The sequence below is a fragment of the Rhinatrema bivittatum genome, chromosome 9 (assembly GCF_901001135.1).
Source record: "Rhinatrema bivittatum chromosome 9, aRhiBiv1.1, whole genome shotgun sequence".
Taxonomy (NCBI): domain Eukaryota; kingdom Metazoa; phylum Chordata; class Amphibia; order Gymnophiona; family Rhinatrematidae; genus Rhinatrema; species Rhinatrema bivittatum.
The window spans coordinates 259,463,875-259,485,669 of NC_042623.1; the positions used below are offsets into that span (position 1 = coordinate 259,463,875).

A 21,795-nucleotide genomic window follows, 5' to 3' on the forward strand; every position below is an offset into this window, starting at 1 on the left:
ATTTCTTCCTTTCCTATCAAAAGTAATCAAGAGAGTAATGTTATATCAACTTTCAACATTTTTGGCTCAATACCCGGCACTAGACCAATAACAATTTGGTTTTCGCAAATCACATAATACAGAGATTTTATTATTATCCACTCTAGACACTATGGGGCGGATTTTAAGAGCCCTGCTCGCCTAAATCCGCCCAAATCCGGGCGGATTTAGGCGAGCAGGGCCCTGCGCGCTGGTGCGCCTATGTTCAATAGGCCTACCGGCGCGCGCAGACCCCGGGACTCGCGTAAGTCCCGGGGTTTGGCGAGGGGGGCGTGTCGGGGGCGGGCCCGGTCGGCGCGGCGTTTTGGGGGCGTGTCGGCAGCGTTTTGGGGGCGGGCCCGGGGGCGTGGTTACGGCCCGGGGCGGTCCGGGGCGTGGCTGCGCCCTCCGTACCCGCCCCCAGGTCGCGTCCCAGCGCGCTAGCAGCCCGCTGGCGCGCGGGGATTTACGTCTCCCTCCGGGAGGCGTAGATCCCCCGACAAAGGTAAGGGGGGGGTTTAGACAGGGCCGGGCGGGTGGGTTAGGTAGGGGAAGGGAGGGGAAGGTGAGGGGAGGGCAAAAGAAAGTTCTCTCCGATTTCGGAGCGGCCTCGGAGGGAACGGGGGTAGGCTGTGCGGCTCGGCGCGCGCCGGCTATACAGAATCGATAGCCTTGCGCGCGCCGATCCAGGATTTTAGCGGCTACGCGCGTATCTACTAAAATCCCGCGTACTTTTGCTGGCGCCTGATGCGCCAGCAAAAGTACGCCAAATCGCGCGGTTTGAAAATCTATCCCAGCATGAAGAGGACTTGAAACTGGTACAAACGGGGATGGTAATTTTTAACCAGCCGCATGGGCGTACATATATGCGTGTATGCTGGTTCGCACTAATGGACATGGCCATTTTATAAAATACGAGTGTATATGTGCACATGGTATAAAATTGGCTGTATGTGAGTACATGTGTGTGCAATTTTATATGTGCACAAATGCCAGCTGTACCGTGTAAGTGGGGAGATTTTATTAGATACACGCACCAATGCAATTACTAGTTTCCGCAGTCCTTTCCCAATTTGCCCAGGTAAAAGATAGGACACCCTAAACCCCCTAGTTAATATGCCTTCCTTTTACTCTTTTAGCTCCAACCCTTAAAACCCAAATAACTAGCCTCACTATTTTTGTTTCAATACTTACACGTCATCCATAGCAGAAGTAAAGTTATGTGGTAGGGGACCCCAGTGCTCGCTTATGCGCTTAAATACTTACGCGTACATTTCAAGTGACCATGTCCTGCCCATGCTCTGCCCAGGCCACGCCCCTATCCCTTTTTGAACTTTTTGATTTGTGCACATACAGGGAACTATGAGTGTACTTAGACACATTTCAAAATCCTCGGGGTGCACACTGGCCCAAGAGACGCACATATCTCTCGGCTTTGGCGCATGTTGAGCTTTTAAAATTCACCGCTATATGTTCATTCTGTTTGACATATCAGATGCATTTGACACCATTAATCATTTTTCCTGCCTCTTTTCCCTAGCAATAATAGTTTTAGTATTAAAGTGATTTAGATAGTTTTTACCACAAAAATATGTGGAAAGGAAGGCAAATCACTCAAATAAATCAATGACGAAATACAAGTGTGTTGCGAGGATTAAAGGGTCTGTAAATTTATAAATAAGGAATGTTAATATGTTTATTAAAGGAGAGTAAACACACAAGTTCTGATTATTAGCAGTACATCACTAAATAGGTTTAGAAAACACTCTGTCCCCTGACACGGGACCGTAATCCATAAAACACTGCATCGGGAGGAACAAATGGGAATGTCTCCACTATAGGCAATAGTAAAATTATGAAAATTGTATTTTCAGTGGTGTAAACATAGCGTGATATCAGAGAAGGGCTGTTTTAGCGAGAGGCTTATAATGAAATCAGCATGGATGGTGAAAGAAGCGTTTCGATGAAAAGAATTGCCTACTGATAAAGGTATCCTTAAATGGCATCAAGAGTATTATATCATGTAGAAGATTTTGAAAGCCAAAATCCTTATCATGCACCCTCAGGCACTCACTTTGAGTGCTTCACATTAACTGAAAGATATACTGTTCCTGTTGAGGCATTCTTCTCCATGATATATGACTCTCAATACCTTTCTCAGCTGGCAATTCTTTTTGTCAAAATGCTCCTTTCACCAAGATTGCAAAAGTGGAGCAAAGGGCACAAACAATGGTGACATGAACCCTCCCAAGGCTGTACAAGAGGGGCAAAGTAGAAACAAGTGTAGCATGAAGAGCCCAAGGCACCACAAAGGAAGAAAAAAGCACCAAAAGAGGCAACAATAATCCAAGGCAGTGATAGAAGGTCAAAGTAAGTGAAAGAGTGGCATGAATAATCCAAAGCATCATGAAAAAATGTAAAGCAGCCACCCAGAATGGCAAGAACACCCTAGGACAGCAGATGGGAATCAAAGGACACCAACCTAACTGGTAAAAAGCCCTAGCCAGGGAGAAGCCAGAGGAAGTCCCAGGGGAAGCCTGATGTCATTTCTGTATGGCATCATTAAGTGGAGGAGTTGAGTGTAAGGGCTTGGAGTTGTTGTTCACTGGATGCTAAGAAGCTACTGGATAAAGATTAATATTCTGTGTTTAATATTCTGTGATTCAAGGAATCTAGGACATAATTCTTCTTCTGAATCATTTATTGTAAATACAGTTTATTTTACCTCAGAAATAGTCATCATAGAAGAGTGCAGTCCTAGTTCTGGGTGCTGCATTTCTGTAGCTGTTGACTTTTACTGAGATATAATCCATTAAAGGCTAAATACTAGGTGAGACAAATAACTGCAAGAACCTTAAAGGAATGAAGTTTGAAGAAAATGTCCAAGAGAGCATGAAACTGTTAAAAATAACTTGATGAGTAAGGCCTATGTAAAGAATCAGAGGGCCAGGGTAAGGCCATGAGTTGGCAAATATTGTATGGTAAGGGGATTTGGAAAGCACAAGGAAGCCAGCTGGAGCAGCAGAGGAGGTACCCTAAGGTACTAAGACTGGCTTGGAGCAGTGATGTCAACAGTGGCACTCTTCTATGATTACTGTTTCTGAGGTAAAAGAAACTGTATTTGCAATAATTGATTCAGAAGAAGAATCAAGTCCTAGATTCCTTGAATCACAGGATATTGGTTAGTGGCTAAAGACTATTTAAAAACTAAAATGTAAGGAGCAAGCAATTCAGAAAGAAGAGTAGCCAAAAAACCCAAGGTATATCTTGAGGGCTGAGCTGTGAGGAGGAAGAATGGCATCAAAATCCAAAGGCACCAGGAGAGGAAGAGAGGAATCAGGAACAGCATGAAGGGCCCGAGGAATGGTGCAACAAGTGTGAAGAGCAATAAATGGCCATGGAAAGCCCAAGAGTTGGCAAATATCATAGGGGAAGGGGATTTTTTAAACTCTAAGAAGCCAGCTAGCAGAAGAGGAAGCACCTAAGATATGAAGTGGCTTGAAGCAGCAGCTGCAGCAGTGGTGCTGGAATTAATTTAAAACTGAAAAGGTAGGAGCAGAGTAATGCAGTATGAAAAGTTACCCAGAAAAACCCAAGGTGTACCTGAGGGACTGATGTGGGAAGAAGAAAGGTCTCAAAAATATAAGGCAAGGTGCAGAAAGCATACAAAGCAATAGATGGCCAGGACAAAACCATTATGGTTGAGGAAGGGAATCTCAAAGACAGCTGGTATGGGGGATGCCCATTGCAGTAGGAGAATTGTGATTGATCCTGTCAGTAGCATGTTAGTTTTGACAGTAGCGTTGGTTAAACTGTAAGGATTGAACGATGTATGTGTTATGTATACATGTTTGATACAGTAAAATTGTGAATGGCTCTTTAAATCAGCTTTGGTTTCAGCTGTTACTCGGTAACTGTGGTGATTGTAGAGCTAATACATGCTGAGGAGTGCTAACCCTCAAGACATAGTGAGGAGAATTGCTAACAGCACAAAGGTGTCAATACTAGGGATGTGAATCGGGCTTCTGGTGATTGAAAATATTGGATGATATTTTCAAAATTGTCAGAAATCAGGGGCTCCCCCAAAATGATAGGAAAACCGCATGATATTGATCATGGGGGTTCTCTTATCGTTTTGGGGGAGAGTGGGAAAAATGGCACACAAAAATAACCCCTAAACCCACCCCGACCCCTTAAAACTAATCCCTTAGCTTCCCCCACCCTCCCGACCCCCAAACAACTTTTTACAGGTATCTGCTGGTCCAGTGGAGGTCCCTGGAGCAATCTCCCGCTCCCGGGCCGTCGGCTGCCACTAATCAAAATGGTGCCGATGGCCCTTTGCCCTTACCATGTGACAGGGGCTACCGGTGCCATTGGTCAGCCCCTGTCACACGGTAGGAGCACAAGATGGCGCGGGCCATCCAGTGCTCCTACCATGTGACAGGGTCCGGCCAATGGCACGGATATCCTGTCACATGGTAAGGGCAAAAGGCCATCGGTGCCATTTTGATTAGTGGCAGCCGACGGCCCGGGAGCGGGAGATCACTCCAGGGAACCCCACTGGACCACCAGGTACCTGTAAAATGTTTTTTTGGGGGGTCAGGAGGGTGGGGGAAGCTAAGGTATTAGTTTTAAAGGGTCGGGGTGGGTTTTTTGTTTAACGGCTCGTGAGCAGCCAATAAACAAATCCGCGATCGGGCCCGATGAAAAAAACCCCACATGTGAATCTGAACCGGAATCCGAACCGATTCTGGGTCCGATTCACATCTCTAGTCAATAACCCCATGGCCTACAATATTCGGAATCGCAAACCATGAAAATAGATATCTAAATACCAAAGGCATGCAATGTGGTCCATTGCAAACAGCATAAATTTGGCTAAACCCCAAAGGCTTGGATTGCTGTCCATCATAAACAGCACAAATATATATCTAAACCCACAAGACTTAGAGTACGATCTATTGCAAGCAGCAGAAAGATGTCATAACCCCAAAGCATAGTCAATTGCAAGCAGCACAAAGGCTTAGACAGGCCTTGCCAGCAATATGGAAAACAGAAAAAAGGAGGGGTGGGAAGAGAAATGTCTTGTAATTTTTTTCTCTTTTTTCTCTTTTTTCTATACCCAGAAATGTTTTTCTGGGTATAGAACATCCCAGTATAACCACAAGGAAGCAGAGTGGGAGAAGTAGGCTAGGATTGTACATTGATAGAACAAAACTTAGAACCAGAAAAGAGGTGGGGTGGGATGAGAAACTTGTATTTTTGTTTCTTTTTTAAAATGTATTTTCTGGGGAGAAATCACTTCAGCATAACCAACAAAGAAATATGGTGGGAGAACTAGGCTGAGATCCTAACAGAAAACAACATAGGCATGGAAACTCCTATGCTGTTACATCATAAGCATGGCAGATAGGCATATCAACTGCATGACTCCAAAAGTGATATATGTGGGGTATGGCACAAATGTCAGAGTGGTAGCAAGATCCCTAAGGTTGTATATCTGGGGCATGGCAGGTAGACAGGTCAGTAGCAAGACATTTATGGTAGTATACTTGGGGTATGGCAGTAGGTAGGGCAGTAGCAAGACCTCTAAAGTGGTATATATATTAGAGATGTGCTTCATTTTTTTCTACCGGGTCGTTTTTTGACTCGGATACTTCGTGGTAAAATTCGGGTTTTATCGTTTAGTTATTTTGAAAACCGAAAAAAAACGAAACGGGAAAAACCGAAACCGGCCCAAAAAACGAAGCGGGAAAACGAAGCTAAAAAAAACCCCACCCCAAGCATTTAAATTCATTTTAATACATTACATACAAACCCCCCCCCCCACCATCCCGATCCCTCCCCAAGACTTACTAACATCCCTGGGGGTCCAGCGGGGTCCCGGGTTCCATTTGTCCCTCCGAGCCCGGTGTGCCACTGCAAGCCGTGCTCAAAATGGTGCCGAATAGCCTCTTAACTACTATGTCACAGGGGCTACCGGCGCCATTGGTCAGCCCCTGTCACATGGCCATCGGCGCCATCTTGTGCTCATACCATGTGACAGGGGCTGACCAATGGCGCCAGTAGCCCCTGTAACATAGTATGGGCAAAGGCTATCGGCGCCATTTTGATTCCTGGCATCCGACGGCACGAGTGCAGGAGATCGCTCCTGGACCCCCGCTGGACCCCCAGGGATTATTGGCAAACCTTGGGGAGGTCAGGAGGCCCCCCCAAGCTGGCCAAAATTGGCCACGAGGATCGACCGTAGGCTACAAGAGAGAGCACGAGAGGGTGGTAACTGGAGAAGACGGTCTACGTTTTCCCAGGCCGTTTTCCCAGGCCCCTCTGCCCGCCACTAAGACTCCTCGAGAAACCCCTACCAGGGACGAACCTATGCAGCTCGGAAGGGGTCCGTTGACTCCGGAGGAACGCTTGAGACAGCGCAGATCTGGGCTTTGCTTATACTGTGGTGGTTCCGGACATTGTTTAGCAAACTGCCCTATTCGACCGGGAATCTTCAAAGCCTAGGGACTTTGCGGGGCGTTTCCCTGGGCCTTTCTTCTCCAAAACCCCCACTCACTCTACCAGTAACTCTTCGTATGAATGGACGGAAATTTACCACCTTGGCACTAGTGGATTCTGGAGCCGGAGGAGATTTTATTCTGCAAAACCTTGTGGATAAACTCCACATCCCAGTCCGACTTTGTCAAACACCTCTAGTCATTTCCTCCATTCACGGGGAACCTTTACCCGGCAGGATTATGCATCAGACGGAACCTCTGGACTGTTTTATTGCACCGGACCATTCTGAACAAATCACTTTCTATGTCCTTGAGAGAGCCATTCATCCTGTGGTATTGGGCATACCTTGATTGCAACGCCACAACCCCCAATTTGATTGGGCTTCCTTACGGCTGACACAGTGGAGTCCTGAATGTTCTGGGACTTGTTTGAAGGACTCCAGTTCCGCTTCCAATTATATCTGTGCCTCGATTCTGGGGGAACTACCCACTCCCTATAAACAATTTGCAGATGTATTCTCTAAGAAAGCGGCCGATGCCTTGCCTCCTCATCGGGCGTTCGACTGCGCAATCAAGTTGGTGCCTGGTTCCACACCTCCGCATGGGCGAGTTTACCCCTTGTCTGCTGCCGAAACTCGAGCGATGACCGAATATATTCAGGACAATCTGCAGCCTGTGGGGCCTGGATTTTTCTTTGTGGAAAAAAAAGACGGGACTTTACGCCCTTGCATCAACTATAGAGGGCTCAATGCTATTACTATCAAGGATCGGTATCCCTTGCCTCTCATTGCGGAATTATGTGACCGTCTGCAAGGAGGTCAAATTTTTTCTAAACTGGATCTCCGTGGTGCGTACAATTTGGTACGAATTCAAGAAGGGGATGAATGGAAGACTGCGTTCAACACCAGAGATGGACATTATGAGTACTTGGTAATGCCGTTTGGTTTAACTAATGCTACTGCAGTTTTTCAAAATTTTATTAATGAAATCTTTAGAGACCTGTTATATACTTGCGTTGTGGTATATCTTGATGACATTTTGATTTTTTACAAGGACTTACTAACTCATCGTCAACACATGCTACAAGTATTACAAAGACTCAGGGACCATCGGTTGTATGCTAAACTGGAGAAATGTATTTTTGAAACAGAGTCTTTGCTATTCCTGGGTTACATTATTTCTAAACAAGGTTTCCAAATGGACCCAACAAAAATAAAAAGCATACAAGAATGGGCTCAACCGAAGGGGCTAAAGGCCTTGCAGAGATTTCTTGGTTTTGCCAATTACTACCAACATTTCATTAAGGACTTTTCCAAATTATCTGCACCACTCACCGCACTCACACGTAAAGGAGCTAATATCACTAATTGGCCCACTGCCGCAGAGGAAGCATTTCAGGCTCTTAAGGACTCCTTTTTACAACAGCCCTGTCTTCGCCATCCTGACCCAAATCGCTCATTTACAGTTGAAGTCAATGCATCCACCGAAGGAGTAGGAGCGGTATTAAGTCAGAGTGATGCCAAAGATACGTCTCATCCCTGTTCGTATTTTTCAAGAAAATTCTCTTCTGCTGAGTGCAACTATGCTATTGGCGACAAAGAATTATTGGCCATTAAACTCACATTGGAAGAATGGCGACAATGGCTGGAGGGGGCCCAGCACAGAATCACTATCTTTATAGATCATAAGAATCTGATTTACCTACAACAAGCCCAACGTCTTAACCCACGGCAAGCTCGCTGGGCATTATTTTTTTCTCGCTTTGATTTTGAACTCTGGTATCGACCTGCAAGCAAGAATATCAAGGCGGATGCACTATCCCGTTCTTTCATCTGTGAGGATGGAGAGGAGGCCCTGCAGAATATCATCGACCCAGCCCGTATCATCCTTGCAGCTACCTTCTCTGTCCCGATGGGAAAAACCGTGATTCCCAGCAGACTCCGCAACAGGGTACTGAAATGGGGACATGACTCCCAATTTGCTGGACATCCTGAACGTAAGAGAACACAGGATCTCCTTCAACGATTCTACTGGTGGCCGGGGAAAATACTGCCTCCATAACCTCAGAAGCAGTAATTAATTTAAAGAAGCATGCTGCTGGTTTTGGCTGTTGCAGTCCTTCTGCCCCGTCCATATTCCTGCCCTGGATTTCTCTCCCACATTTTGTCCCTGTTCCAAAATAAAAGGGAGAAGAGCAGTCAGTGGTGGCAAAATGTAATTGCCCTGCTTCTCTCTCCTGCCATTCTGCACCTAAAAAGATCTCTCTTCAATTCAGCAGAAGGGCTGCCTTTACTATTTCCTGCTACTAGGTTGGGCTGACTCTCTTCCAATTTCTCTGCCCCTGCCAAAGTTACCAAGCCTGCCATTCCTCCTCTCCCTTTTCCTGATGATTGAATTTGTCGAAGTTCACTGCCTATTGGGAGTGTAGATATTATAAAATAATTTGATACTGTAACTGTACCCCCACTCACTGTGTGGAGAAATGTCTGTCACATACACAAACATACATACATATATAGTATATGTGTGTGTTGTGTGAACTCAGTGCTAAATGACTCCTTTTTCAATCCACACACACACAAAAACAAAAACAAAAAAACCCTGCTAAACACTCATAGAATCAAAAAGACTGGCAGCCTGGTAAAATATTTCTTCTCTTCAATCTGTCAGTGTGCTTTCACCTCACTGGTGTCCAGTCAGGAAAAGACTAAAACATAGTACTGCTACAATCTCCATACTGTCTCCTATCCTAACCCTCCCCCAATGAAAAGAAAAATAAATAGAAACACAACCACTGCCTCTGTCCTTCTGGCACAGTGAAACCACTACAACACAGATCATCAGAAGCAGCCCTTTACCAGTGCCAAATCCCAAAGTTTCTAGCTTTTTTTTAAATGTTAAGAAGCCTGTTATAAACGTATCCTTCTCTATCAAGTGCTACAGAAGAAATACAAAGCTTCTTGCATAAGCTCATAACTATAGTGAAGGTAGGCCAGTGTCATTTGAACCATATAACAGCTATAGGCTACTTAAAAAGATGCTGCATTGTGATTTGTCCTGTATGCACTTTCATTGCCAGCTTGTCATGCCTTAATTCTGACAAAGGTTGGTTGCTATAGTTACCAGTTTGTTTTTGCTCAGGAGTACACAGCCATAGATTTCAATGGGCTATAGAATGTGAAACAGAAAAAATTCCCCCTCCATTTATTTCTGAGGTCACAAATGAAATGAAAGTAGACCCATTCATCATGTTTTCTCTAATTGCTTAAATGAATGCACATCCTTAATGGAGATAACCTATGGAGTATGTTTTATAATAGAAGTGTATGAGTGTGTGTATATACACACACACACACACACACATTTACTCAGAAGTGATACACTTAGTGGATCTACTATTATGGTGGCAGTTTTATATATAGAGAATTTGTATGTATAGAAGTAGATGGAAAATTCTAGAGAAATGCAATTAATCTTAGGGACTTAGGGACTAAGAAGTAGGGATGTGAATCGGTACTGGACTCGTTTACGGTACTGATTTTGGGTAAAAACAATGGGAAATCTTCATTCCCGCGATTCTTACCCGTTTTAATCGGCTGTGTCATGCCAAAAAAAAACAACACCCCGTTTAAATTTAATCCTTTCGCATCCCCGACCCCCCCCCCCCCCCCCCCCCCCGAAAATTTTTTTTTAAAGTACCTGGTGGCCCAACGGGGGTCCCGGGAGTGATCTCCCGCACTCAGGCCTTTGGCTGCCACTAATCAAAATGGCGCCGATGGCCCTTTGCCCTTAGCATGTGACAGGGTATCCGTACCATTGGCCATTGGGGTTTATTTTTAAGTGCCCTTTCTTCCCGCCCCCCCTCCCCCCCAAATGATAAGAGAACCCCACGAAAAATGTTGTGGGGTTTTCCTATCGGGTTTGGGGCCCCCCGAATTCTGACGAGTTTGAAAATATCTTCTGATATTTTCAATCGTCAGAAAAATGATTCACATCCCTACTTAGAAGAATCACTGTGTATGTGGATTATACTATTAAAAACAAGAAGGCAACCTGACTGGCTTATCTGCAAAGTGTTAAGATTTGCAGAGATCGCCTTAGAAATGGAGCAAACAAGTGAAGAAGCAACAATTCATATAATTGTTACTCAGCATATCTCTTGGCTTTAAATTTAAACATTGAACTTTTTAATAACCATAACTTTAAGAATCTGGGGAAGAGAGCTTAAAAATATATAATGATACAGCAGTCATTTATGAAGATGTATATTACATTAAGTGGGCTGTAAAAAGAAAAGCAGAGGACTTAAAAGATAACAAGAGGGGATTTCATTATAAAGTCTGCACATTTAATCTAGGAGATTTTTGGAGATACCTAATCCTTTTATTAATAGTGGTAAATGTAATGTAATGTATTAACCAGTCCCTGTATAACTAAAAGTAAATGTATTGTTCCACGTATACTTTTGACTGCATTGAGGGGAGGTGTTCCCTGAGGAAAGAGATAGGATGGGGAATGCAGCAATGTGATTAAGAATATAAGAAGTGTCATGCTGTGTCAGACCAAGGTCCATCGAGCCCAGCCTCTTGTCTCTGACAGAGACCTGTCTGGATCACAAGTAGCTGACAGTTCCCAAATAGATGATCTATTTCTTAGGGATGTCATTCATATTTCTGACGATTGAAAATGTCGTACGATATATTCAAAGTCGTCAGAAATCGGGGGCTCCCCGAAACCGATAGGAAAACCCCACAAAATTGTTCGTGGGGGTTCTCTTATCATTTTGGGGGAGGGCGGGGAAAACGGCACACAAAAATAATCCCTAAACCCACCTCGACCCTTTTAAACATCTCCCTTAGCTTCCCCCACCCTCTCGACCTCCCCCCCCCAAAAAAATGTTTTAAGTTACCTGGTGGTCCAGTGGTGGTCCCGGGAGCGATCTCCCGCTCTCGAGCCGTCGGCTGCCACTAATCAAAATGGCGCTGATGGCCCTTTGCCCTTACCATGTGACAGGGTATCCGTGCCATTGGCCAGCCCCTGTCACATGGTTGGAGTAATGGACGGTCGGCGCCATCTTTAAAAATGGCATGGTTCCGATTCACATCTCTACTATTTCCTGTCTTTCTCTCCTGTGGATAAGTGCTGGCTTTGCCCGGTCTACCTGGCTATTAACTGTTTATGGACTTTTCCTTCAGGAACTTATCCAGTCCTCTTTTCCTTCAGGATCTTATCCAGTCCTCTTTTGTTGCCTTGACCACATCCTCTGGCAACAGATTCCACAGCTTGACTGTGCTCTGATTCAAAACTACGTGCATTGTTGAGAAGGCAAAAAGTGACTGCAGAATAAGCAGGGGCAAATGTCTATGGATACCTTTTTCCCTGTAGACAATTTTCTGAGAGCTGGTGCATAATCAGAATGTTAAAGTACCCAAGGCCTTTGCCAGTTTATTCTCCTATAGTTTGTAATAATTGTTTATGAGCCCAATTTTACAATGGCCCATATAAGACTTAAGTCCACATGTACAAAGTGAATTTTCAAATGTTACAGGTGTAAAAATAGCTTTAGTGCACAGAATGTAGTATATTTACATGCTATTTAAAAACTCACAACATACACGAGTAAATTAGGGTCTGTGAGCAAATTTGCACATGTAAAAAAAAAGACAGGCCAGGGACACTCCTGGGACAGGCCAACACTTAAGCGTGTAAGTTTCTATTTTACAGCCTGCCAAGCCTTTTACTTGCTCAGTAACAGGTGTAAGATTTCATAAACATCTTAAAATTGAAAAAATGACAGGGTGGGGAGGTCTGAGTGAAATGGGAGGACTTCAAGCTGAAGAGCCAGGAGTGTTTTCATGAGGAGCTGCAAATGGACTGGGTGAACTGGTAGACTACTTGCTAAAATTGGTTATTTCATTGCCACGTGCATGTTATAAAATCCCCTGACTTATGCAAAAGCCGACTTACAGGGGGTAAAATCATCTAATTAACATGATTACAATCTACTTGTGTATCCTTTAAAAATTTGAAATACAAGTACTCGGATATGTCAATAGCATATAGAGATGTGCTTCGGGTTGTTATATCATGTCGGGCTTCGTTTCGGGACCCCCCACAGAAATTTCATTTTTCCTGTGATTCAGGTTTTTTTTTTTTCGGGGGCCCTGATTTTCGGGTTAGTGCGCACTAATGGGAGTTAGTGTGTGCTTACTCCCGTTAGTGCGCGCTAACTCTGCAATGTTAGTGCTTGCTCAACCGAAAATAAATTTCACAGAAAGTTTGGAAAAAATTCAATCATTTTTCGGTTCTCCCGAACCATTCCAAATTAGGCAATTTCATTCAAATTGCCTAATTCGGGAAAAACGATGGCACATCCCTAACAGCATACACTTATCAAGCAAAATTACAATTTACTTGGACTTAGACCCACAAATTTGAACTTATGCGAAAAAATCTTTCTTTCTTTTTATTTCATTTTAAAATCTTATAATACCGATTTGCCTGATCTGGTTTACAAAATAAGAAGTGTTACTAATTGACATTTATCTGGATAAGTCCAAACTTGTGAGGCTGGTTGTTTTTACATGCGCGATCATTCGTGTGCGTATACGTGCTCGTATTTTATAACCTGTACACCTAATTTACGTGCAGGTTATAAAATACAGTAGCAACTTTGTATGCATCCTTAAACACACATGAATAGGTGCATGCGAGTAGCTTTGAAAGTAATCCTCCTGTGTAAGCCCACTTTGAAAATTAGCAGGACTGCACAATCTTTAGCATGGCACAGGTATGCAGATTTACATCTGATGGAAAGCAGGTGTAAATATCCACATAAACATTTACACTCATACTTTTGAAAATCAAACGTGTGTGTGCAAATGATTTCCCCACCACAACTCCATCCCTGGGAACACCTCTATGCAATAAAAGTATGTGCAAATTCATTTCTACGTGTACTTTTATGCATGCAATCCCTGGGGTAATATTCAAAAAGTCAATTTACATGCATACATCTGCATTTTATACACATCTGCTTCTGAAAATTCCCCCCTATGCTTCTTCTGAAGAATGATGTGTAATATTCAAGTTAGAATTAAGGTATGGGAAAGAGTTCATGTATATGCTAGCAAAAATGAATTACTGGTATTAAGTAGTACAGTACCACTTAACATAAGAATATATGAAGTGTCATGCTAGGTCAGATCAATAGCACATTATGCCCAGCATTCTGTCTCCCATAGTGGCCAGTTTGGCTTACCTGGAAGTACCCTGCAAATCTCAATATGATAATCTACTGTTTCTTACTGCTTTCTCCAAGAATGTAAAGGTGGAGACATAAAAGTCTATTTGGCTAATAATTATTTATGGACTTGTCCTCCAAACATTTGTCCAAACTTTTTTTTACTCAGTTGTACTACTAGCCTTAACCACATTTTCTGGCAACAAGTTCTATAGCTTAATTGTGCTTTGACTTAAAAAAAAAACGTGCATAAATTTGTTTTAAATCTACTGCCCTAGTCCTAGGACTACATGATTAGTTTTCCATATGGTGAAAGATGAAGACTGGTGTCCCAGGGATCTGTGCTAGGTCCTGTGCTGTTTAACATATTTTAGTGTTATGGAACAGGGAGCAATGAATTAGGTGATCAGATTTGTAAAGGACACAAAAATTATTCAAAGTTGTTAATATATCAGCACATTGAGGAATTGCAGAAGGACCTCATAAGACCAGGAGTCTGGATTAGATTATTTTAATTCCCTTTTAGTTTGTCTCCCAGCGAACACTTATCACACAATACAGATCGTTCAGAACTCTGCTGCTCGGATCCTGACAGATGCAAGGCTGCAGGACTAGACTGCCCCTATTTTGTTATCATCACACTGGCTGCCAATCCAATGGCAGATTGGATTGGCAGCCAGTGTTTAAATTATACATCACTTATACATGCATTTCTAGATAATGATGCTGCTCTCTAAGGGGCCGATGCAATAAATTTGCGTAGAAAGCGGGCACCATGCAATAATTATTTATGGACTTGCGCGTCCCTAGTGCCTTCTTGCTTACGAGAACCCGATCGGCGTCGGCGGTCCACCGGATAGGAAAACCAACGCCGAGTTTATCGGCAGTCGGTTTTCCTAAACGCTGCACAGCCAGGGGGGGTTCAGGAAACGGATGCTTGTCTGTTTCCTGCACCTGACTGCCAATGTTTTTTTTTTCTATTTTTAACTTTATTTAATTTTGTTTTTCTTCCTATTTAATATCGCAACGATATTAAGTAGGAGGCAGTACAGAAAAGCAGTTTTTTCTGCTTTTCTGTACTGGTTTAAGGAGCGCTCAGCAATTAGCGCCTGCTCCTGGCAGGTGTTAATTGCTGAGCGCTAAATGTGCATCCTAGGTGCACAATTTTTTTTTTTTGCATCTGGAGTGAATGCTAATAGGCTCAATCACATGCATTTGCATGTGATTAGCGCTATTAGACTCACTCCGCATAGGACACGCGTTGAATAGGCGCTAATCCCCTAGGCCTATCCAGAAGTTTTAAACCACTTAAACAAATAAGATTTGCCTCTTTTTCATTGTGTTTTGCCCATTTGCTTACAACAAATGCACATCCCTAATCCCTTATGAAGAAAGGTTAAACAAGTTAAAGCTCCTCATCCTGGAAAAGAGACAACAGAGAGGAATGTGATAGAAGTTTATACATTTATGAGAAATGCAAAATGGGTAAATAGGGACCTATTCAAATAATGTTAAAACAAGGGGACACTTCATGAAACTAACAGCTAGCAGATTTAAAACAAATTCTAGAAAGCATTTTTTAAGCATTGTCAGGATGCAGAATCTGTTGCCAGCAAATGTGGTCAAGGAAACTAGCACAGTAGGGTTTAAGAGATTCACACAGGTTCCTAGAGGAAAAGCCATAAACAAGTATTAGCAAAGTAGATTTAGCAAAGTCATTGCTTATTTCATGGGAGTGAGGAACAAGAAATAGAGCTACTTTTTGGGATGCAGTGGGTACTTATGACCTTAACTGGCCACAGTCAGGATAGTAGGCTCAATGGACCTGATTCTGACCTAGCATGGCAAATCTTATGTTCTTATATTGTTCTTGTGATTTCTATACTGGAACTTGAGAATGATTTTATTTGTAATTAAATGTTGCTTATAAGAATTGTTGCACAAAGCACTCAGCAATGCTATTTATAAAAGATGTTTTGCTTGAATTGCTGCTTTGCATGTGTTAGTAAATTAATTCAGTTTTTGTGTTTTAACATGCTAATGTATGTTCCCTGTCTTTTAGCTTCAATATCTTCTGGAAATTTTATTTTCTACATGTTTTCTGTTGACTCAGTAAGTACAGTATGATATGTTGTTTTTATCGATTTATAAAATAATAGAAAGATTTCAAAAGGTTGTGCATGAAAAAATTTGCATGTATATGCATAAATAGCATAATTTTCAAAAACATTTACACTCTTAAAACTGAGTTTCCACATGTAAATGTACCTTACGTATATAAATGGGCTTTTGAAAATTGTTACAATATATGCCATTAAATTGTTCATAGGATGTACCTGCATTAACTTCACATAAAAGGGTACATGGCTTTTGAAAATTGCTACAATAGTATGTTACCTTTACATCCATAAGTCCTTTAAAAATCCCCCTGAAAGGTTTGCCAATTTACTCTGCTAGATATCTTGCATAAGTGATATACTGTATTACTGGCAAGGTGAGGGGTCTGGGTGAACTGAGGGGTGTTCAGGTTGAAGAAGAAGGAGGGTTTAGATGTCCTGGAGATGGACCGGGTGAACTGGTGGAGGAAACACAAAAATGGGTCAAGCAGTGCTTTTTGATATTTTATCAAGCTAACTTACTTATAGGGAGGTTTATTTACCCAACAGCAATATTAATTATTTCTAGAGATAAAACAGGCTAGCTTTAGGTGCCACTTATCTACTTAGCCCATTGTTGGATTCTCCTCGAGCTTGCCCGGTCCATCTCCAGGACATTGAGACCCTCCTGCTTCTTCAACCTGAACACCCCCCGGTTCACCTAGACTCCTCACCTCGCCAATAACACAGTATATCACTTATGCAAATTAATTAGCAAGAGTAAAATTACATGAGTACTGTACTATAAAAATAGTATTGTTTAGATACACATTTCACAAAAATGACACAAAATCAAATTCTTCCAACTTCCCATCTCAGAGAAACAGAAGCAATAGCAGTCCTACTCTCTCAGCCCCCAGCCGTCTTGCTTTGTCTCCCCTCTCAGTCCCCAACAGATTTGCTCTCCCGAGCCTCCTCTCCCCTCCCAGACCTCGCTGCCAGACTCATATGCAGTGCAATAATGCAAATATCATTCCTCATAAAACAAAATAAAGGAATACAAATCAATCATAATACTAAACCATATTAATCAATGTGATGGTTTTGAGGTATTTGAGTGGATTCTTTGGCACTGTGGAGATGACCACACCCACGGGAAGGAGCCCCGTGAGGGACCACAGTACTAGGCTAGACTCGAGACATGCAAACACAGAGATTGTCTTTTATTATACAGCTGTGATGTACCACCAGAGGTGGCAGTAGTGAGGTGATCCAGAGGTAGCAGTCCAGGGACCCTCGGCAGAGGGGACCCATCTCACATAGATGGTATAGGGAGATCTGGTTGCAGGTCCCCAGAGCAGCAGAGCTGTAGATGAGACAGACTGACAATGTTAGATTACTCACTAGATGGAAGCTGTAGAGGTGGAAATCCCAGCAGGCAGAAGTAGTTGAATACAGGCACCAAGTTAGGGAGAGCAGGCCCTCAAGGAGTGAGTACCTGTTCCCAGATTGGCACCCACAAGAAAGCAAAGGGCCCCCGAGGAGCGGGTACCCAGGTTAGAGAAATACCCTGAAGGGCAGAGAGAGCGTCCAGCAGCAGCAAGGAAGCGGCAGAGTAGCTCAGACCGGAGGCTTTCCATCCATTCACGATCCTTGTTAACTCGATGAGCTAGCAAACAAAGGCAGGCTAAATACCCAGAGGGCGTGATGTCACTCGAGGGGGACGCCCCCGAGGTTCCCGCCATGAAGTGGATAAAGACGTGGGTGCACGCACCCTTGGAGACCCTTAGGAGAAACACGGTGTGAGGTTTTGCCATAGCCGTTCCAGGGTCGCCGGAGACAGCAGCTTGCAGACGCGGCAGTGGCCATCTTCCCAAGGCTAGCGGGGAGAGCAGAGAGAAGGGTGAGGCACAAAGGTCAAAGCCATCTGAGACCGACGGACACAACAATAAAAACTGTACTTCACAACAGATGACGGAACATCTATGGGTAGATTTTTTAAAAAAGCGCGTTCACGTACTTTTGTTTGCGCAGCAGGCGCCGATTTTGGGCAGCCGGCGCGCGCCGAACCGCGCAGCCTGTCTCCGTTCCCTCCGAGGCCGCCCCGAAATCGGAGCGGCCTCGGAGGGAACTTTCTTTCGCCCTCCCCTTCCCCTCCCTTTCCCTACCTAACCCACCCCCCCCCGGCCCTTTCTAAACCCCCCCCCCCCTTACCTTTATCCACGGATTTATGCCTCCCGGAGGGAGACCCGACCCGGGGGCGGTTCGGAGGGCGCGGCCACGCCCCCGGAACACCCCGGGCTGGCGCCACGCCCCGGTCCCACCCCCGAAACACCACGCCCCACCCCAAAACGCAACGTCGTTCGGCCCCGCCCCCGACACGCCCCCTTCCAAAAACCCCAGAACCTACGTGCGTCCCGGGGTTCTGCGCGCGCCGGCGGCCTATGGAAAATAGGCACGCCTGCGAGCAGGACTTTTAAAATCCGCCCCCTAATGAATAAGAATAACGATAAAAGAAAAAAATGTCAACATTTCCAAAAAATCGATATAATATTTCAATACAATAAAATTAATAAGGATAAAAAAATTCCCCCTCTCCAAAAATGGGAACTTTTGATTTTCAGTCACCCTGAGATTGTCATGGACTAGTGGAGAGGGTGGGGGGGAGCAAGGGAGGAGCAAATACATAAATGTTCTTCTTTCTCTGTCATACACACACACACACAAATGTCTTACCGTCTTTGCTTACTCCCTTCTACTTCCTCACTCTCCCTTCCCCTTCAGTTTCATTCATTTACCTCTCTTCCCTTCCCTCCCTCCCTTCTCTCCCAATCACTGGTCCCCCTTCCCTCTCTGCCACTCACCTCCTCCCTTCCCTTTCAGTCACTCACTCTCCTCCATCTCTGCCGCTGGGCAGCTGAGATCTCCTGGCAGCTGCAAGCAGGGCCAAGGCTAGCATTTTTTTGCTGCACTGTGTGAACAATTACTGTGCTGCCTGCTACTCTTTGATTTTTTTGATTTTTTTTTAAACAAAGATTGTTTTTCCCAGTAACCAAAACACAGTAGAAAGTTTCATACTCTGTCACAGGCCCCCTTCCCCACCCAAAAAAAAAAAATAATCCATGTTCCCTGTCGCAATCTAAACTTCTAAAATTGATAAGCCCTGGACCCTCAATGTCAAAGCTGGGCAGATCCACTGGTGTGTAGCTGGCACCGTTTTATTGTACAGAAATGCATGCACTGCTCTGGTACCATATGAGCTTTCTAGGTGGCATTAGGCCTACTGAAACATGTTGGTTGTGGGTTTGGTCCTCAGAAACTCTTGAGTAAACTAAATGACAATGATATAGTAAACTTTCCATACTAAAACAGTACTAACTGCCAGCACTCAAACAGGAACAATCCTATCTATGAAAAGGCAATACTGCAAATATTATACCAGGCCTTAAAACACCAATACATGTCCTATGAGAAAAACAGAATAAAGCAGGCTGCTATAAATCCCTATATAGAAACTACAAGCTAGCAGAGTACCCCACCTAGAACCACAGACTTACCCTCAACAAATACAGACTAAAGAGATCATAAAGTATAAATAGAAAAGTATAAATAGAAACTGAACTGAAAACCTCAATGTTAGACTCTGTTGTAATGCATCAATGGAGAAACAAACACCACCAGTCCTCAAAAATCATCAAACAATAAAATGAAGGAATATAAATCAATTCTATTAGTAAAATCGTACTAAAGAAATAATTTTTCCAACTAGCTAAGGAATAGAATAACATCCAATAATTAAGAGCTCATACAAAACTTTAAACATTTTCCAAACAGCAATAACATATTTCAAAATGGCAGATACAGACACCCAAGGAGAGAAAATTCACCACTCTCCATATCTGAAAACTTCCTGTCATCCTGACCATGTCGTGGATTAGTGAGGCGGTTCAAACTTTCTTCACACAAACAGAGGCAGGCTCACATCCACACATACACACACTTCAGAAAGGTTCCCATTGACACACACACCTCAGACAGGTTCCATTGACACACACACACACATACACACACACACACACACACATACAGAATCAGATTCCCATTCACATACACACACACACACCAGTCAGGTTCTTATACACACACACCCCCAGGCAGGTTCCCATTCACACACACACACAATTTCCCATTCTCACCCACACCGAGATTTCCATTCACATTCACACACACACACACTCACTCACACCCAGTCAGTTTCCCATTCATACACACACAATCAGGTTCCTATTCATACAGACGCATCCAGTCAGTCTCTCATTCATTCATTCACACACACACACACACACACCATCGGGAGCAGATAGGGGAGCCCGTTCTGTCTCTCCTCCCTATGTTACACCCCCTGTGCTAGTCAAATCTAGCAGGGCTAGTTCTTCCACTGCACTGATCTTGTACATCGAGAGATCGGCACAGAGTAGTGCTTGCTGCATGAGGTTTGGCTACTGAATGCCAGCACAGTGAAGCTGTAGAAGAACGGGCACCCTCCTCATGGGCCTCCTCTTCTTCTGCCACCAGTGGGATGGGATCCACCGGCAACCTCGTAGGCCTCCTTCTTGGCCACTGTTGCCCCCACCGGGTGTGCACACCCTATAGCGCCAGGCCTGGCCACGGATGTCTTTTACCTCTGCCTTGTCTTAGGTGGGTGGGATGGGATCCTCTGCCCCCAGGAACCCCATACAGCATGGCACCCCTATAGCACAGTGCCCGAGGGCCTTGGCTCCCCTCCTTGGTATTCCACTGGCTTTAGAGTCCTTTAAATTTTATTGCAGGAGTACTGGGATCCATAATAGCATCCAAGTTCTCCCACAGTAAAATATCTACACCTCCTTCAAATGCAATAAAATAACAGGGTTGATTTATGTGCTATTTTATGGGCATAGAATTAGGTATGCACTAGCTGCTTTGTATAAAATTGCAAAATTCATGATTGCAAATCACATAAAATACAGCTAAATATAATAGAGGTATGTTTGGGTTGTAAATACAGCACAATATTGTGATATCCTGCAATATTTCCACAATTTGTTTAAATGTTTATATCATGTGATAAATGCTGTAACGCATTTTAATAACTCTACGCCTTAACCAGATAAGCAGGGCTTTTTTTTTTTAGATTTATTTAACTAACAATTATATATTCGTGGGTATCTATACATGCATGCGTTCGTTGCAGGATAGATTTGTGTGTATATGAATCACACTGATTATAAAATACTAGGGTAGATCTGGGCGAGACCATATACGCATGTATATGGGGCAATGGCAGTTCTTTAAAAGTTATCCTCTAAGTAACTAATCTGATAAATACAAAACAAAGGGCCTGATTTTCAAGATCATTAACATGTTTAAAACTAATTTTTACATGTGTGAATACACTTTACCTGCATTAAGTGGCTTTTGAAAATTGTTACAATGTATGCTATTGAATTAGCCATAGGTTTTATCTGTGTTAAGTACATTTACTTTTGCTTTTTTTAATTGCTCACATTAAAAGGCCCCATAAACGAGTATCTGGTCCCAGCGTGAGCAAATCATATTTTAAAACTGCCCAATTATGTGCGCATATGCGCGTAAGCAAGGAACCTAACGCATGAAAAAGGGGAGGAGTCAGGGCGTGTTAGGTCATTCTAGGGCGAGGCCAACATTTACACACATGAATTTGGATTTTAAATACAGTGGCCACAGTGCATGGTGGGCTGTTAGTCATGCATATTTAATTCTGCTCTTGATGAGGTGTAAGTCTGCACTACTCACTCAGCCTAAAATGACTGAGTGAGTAGTCTGGGTAAACTGGGGGGAGTGCAGGCTGAATAATCAGAGGGTCTGGATGTTCTCGAGATAGACTGGGCAAACCGGTGGATTAATTGGTAAAGCT

General features: G+C 43.6%; 1 protein-coding gene across 1 annotated transcript in view; it reads left to right on the top strand.

Annotated features, from left to right (window-relative positions):
• SI (sucrase-isomaltase) overlaps positions 1-21,795 on the top strand; it is a 350,476-nt gene that overhangs the window by 184,522 nt on the left and 144,159 nt on the right. Inside the window, 1 exon segment of the mRNA XM_029616444.1 lies at positions 15,827-15,876. Coding sequence (XP_029472304.1) covers positions 15,827-15,876 — 50 coding nt within the window.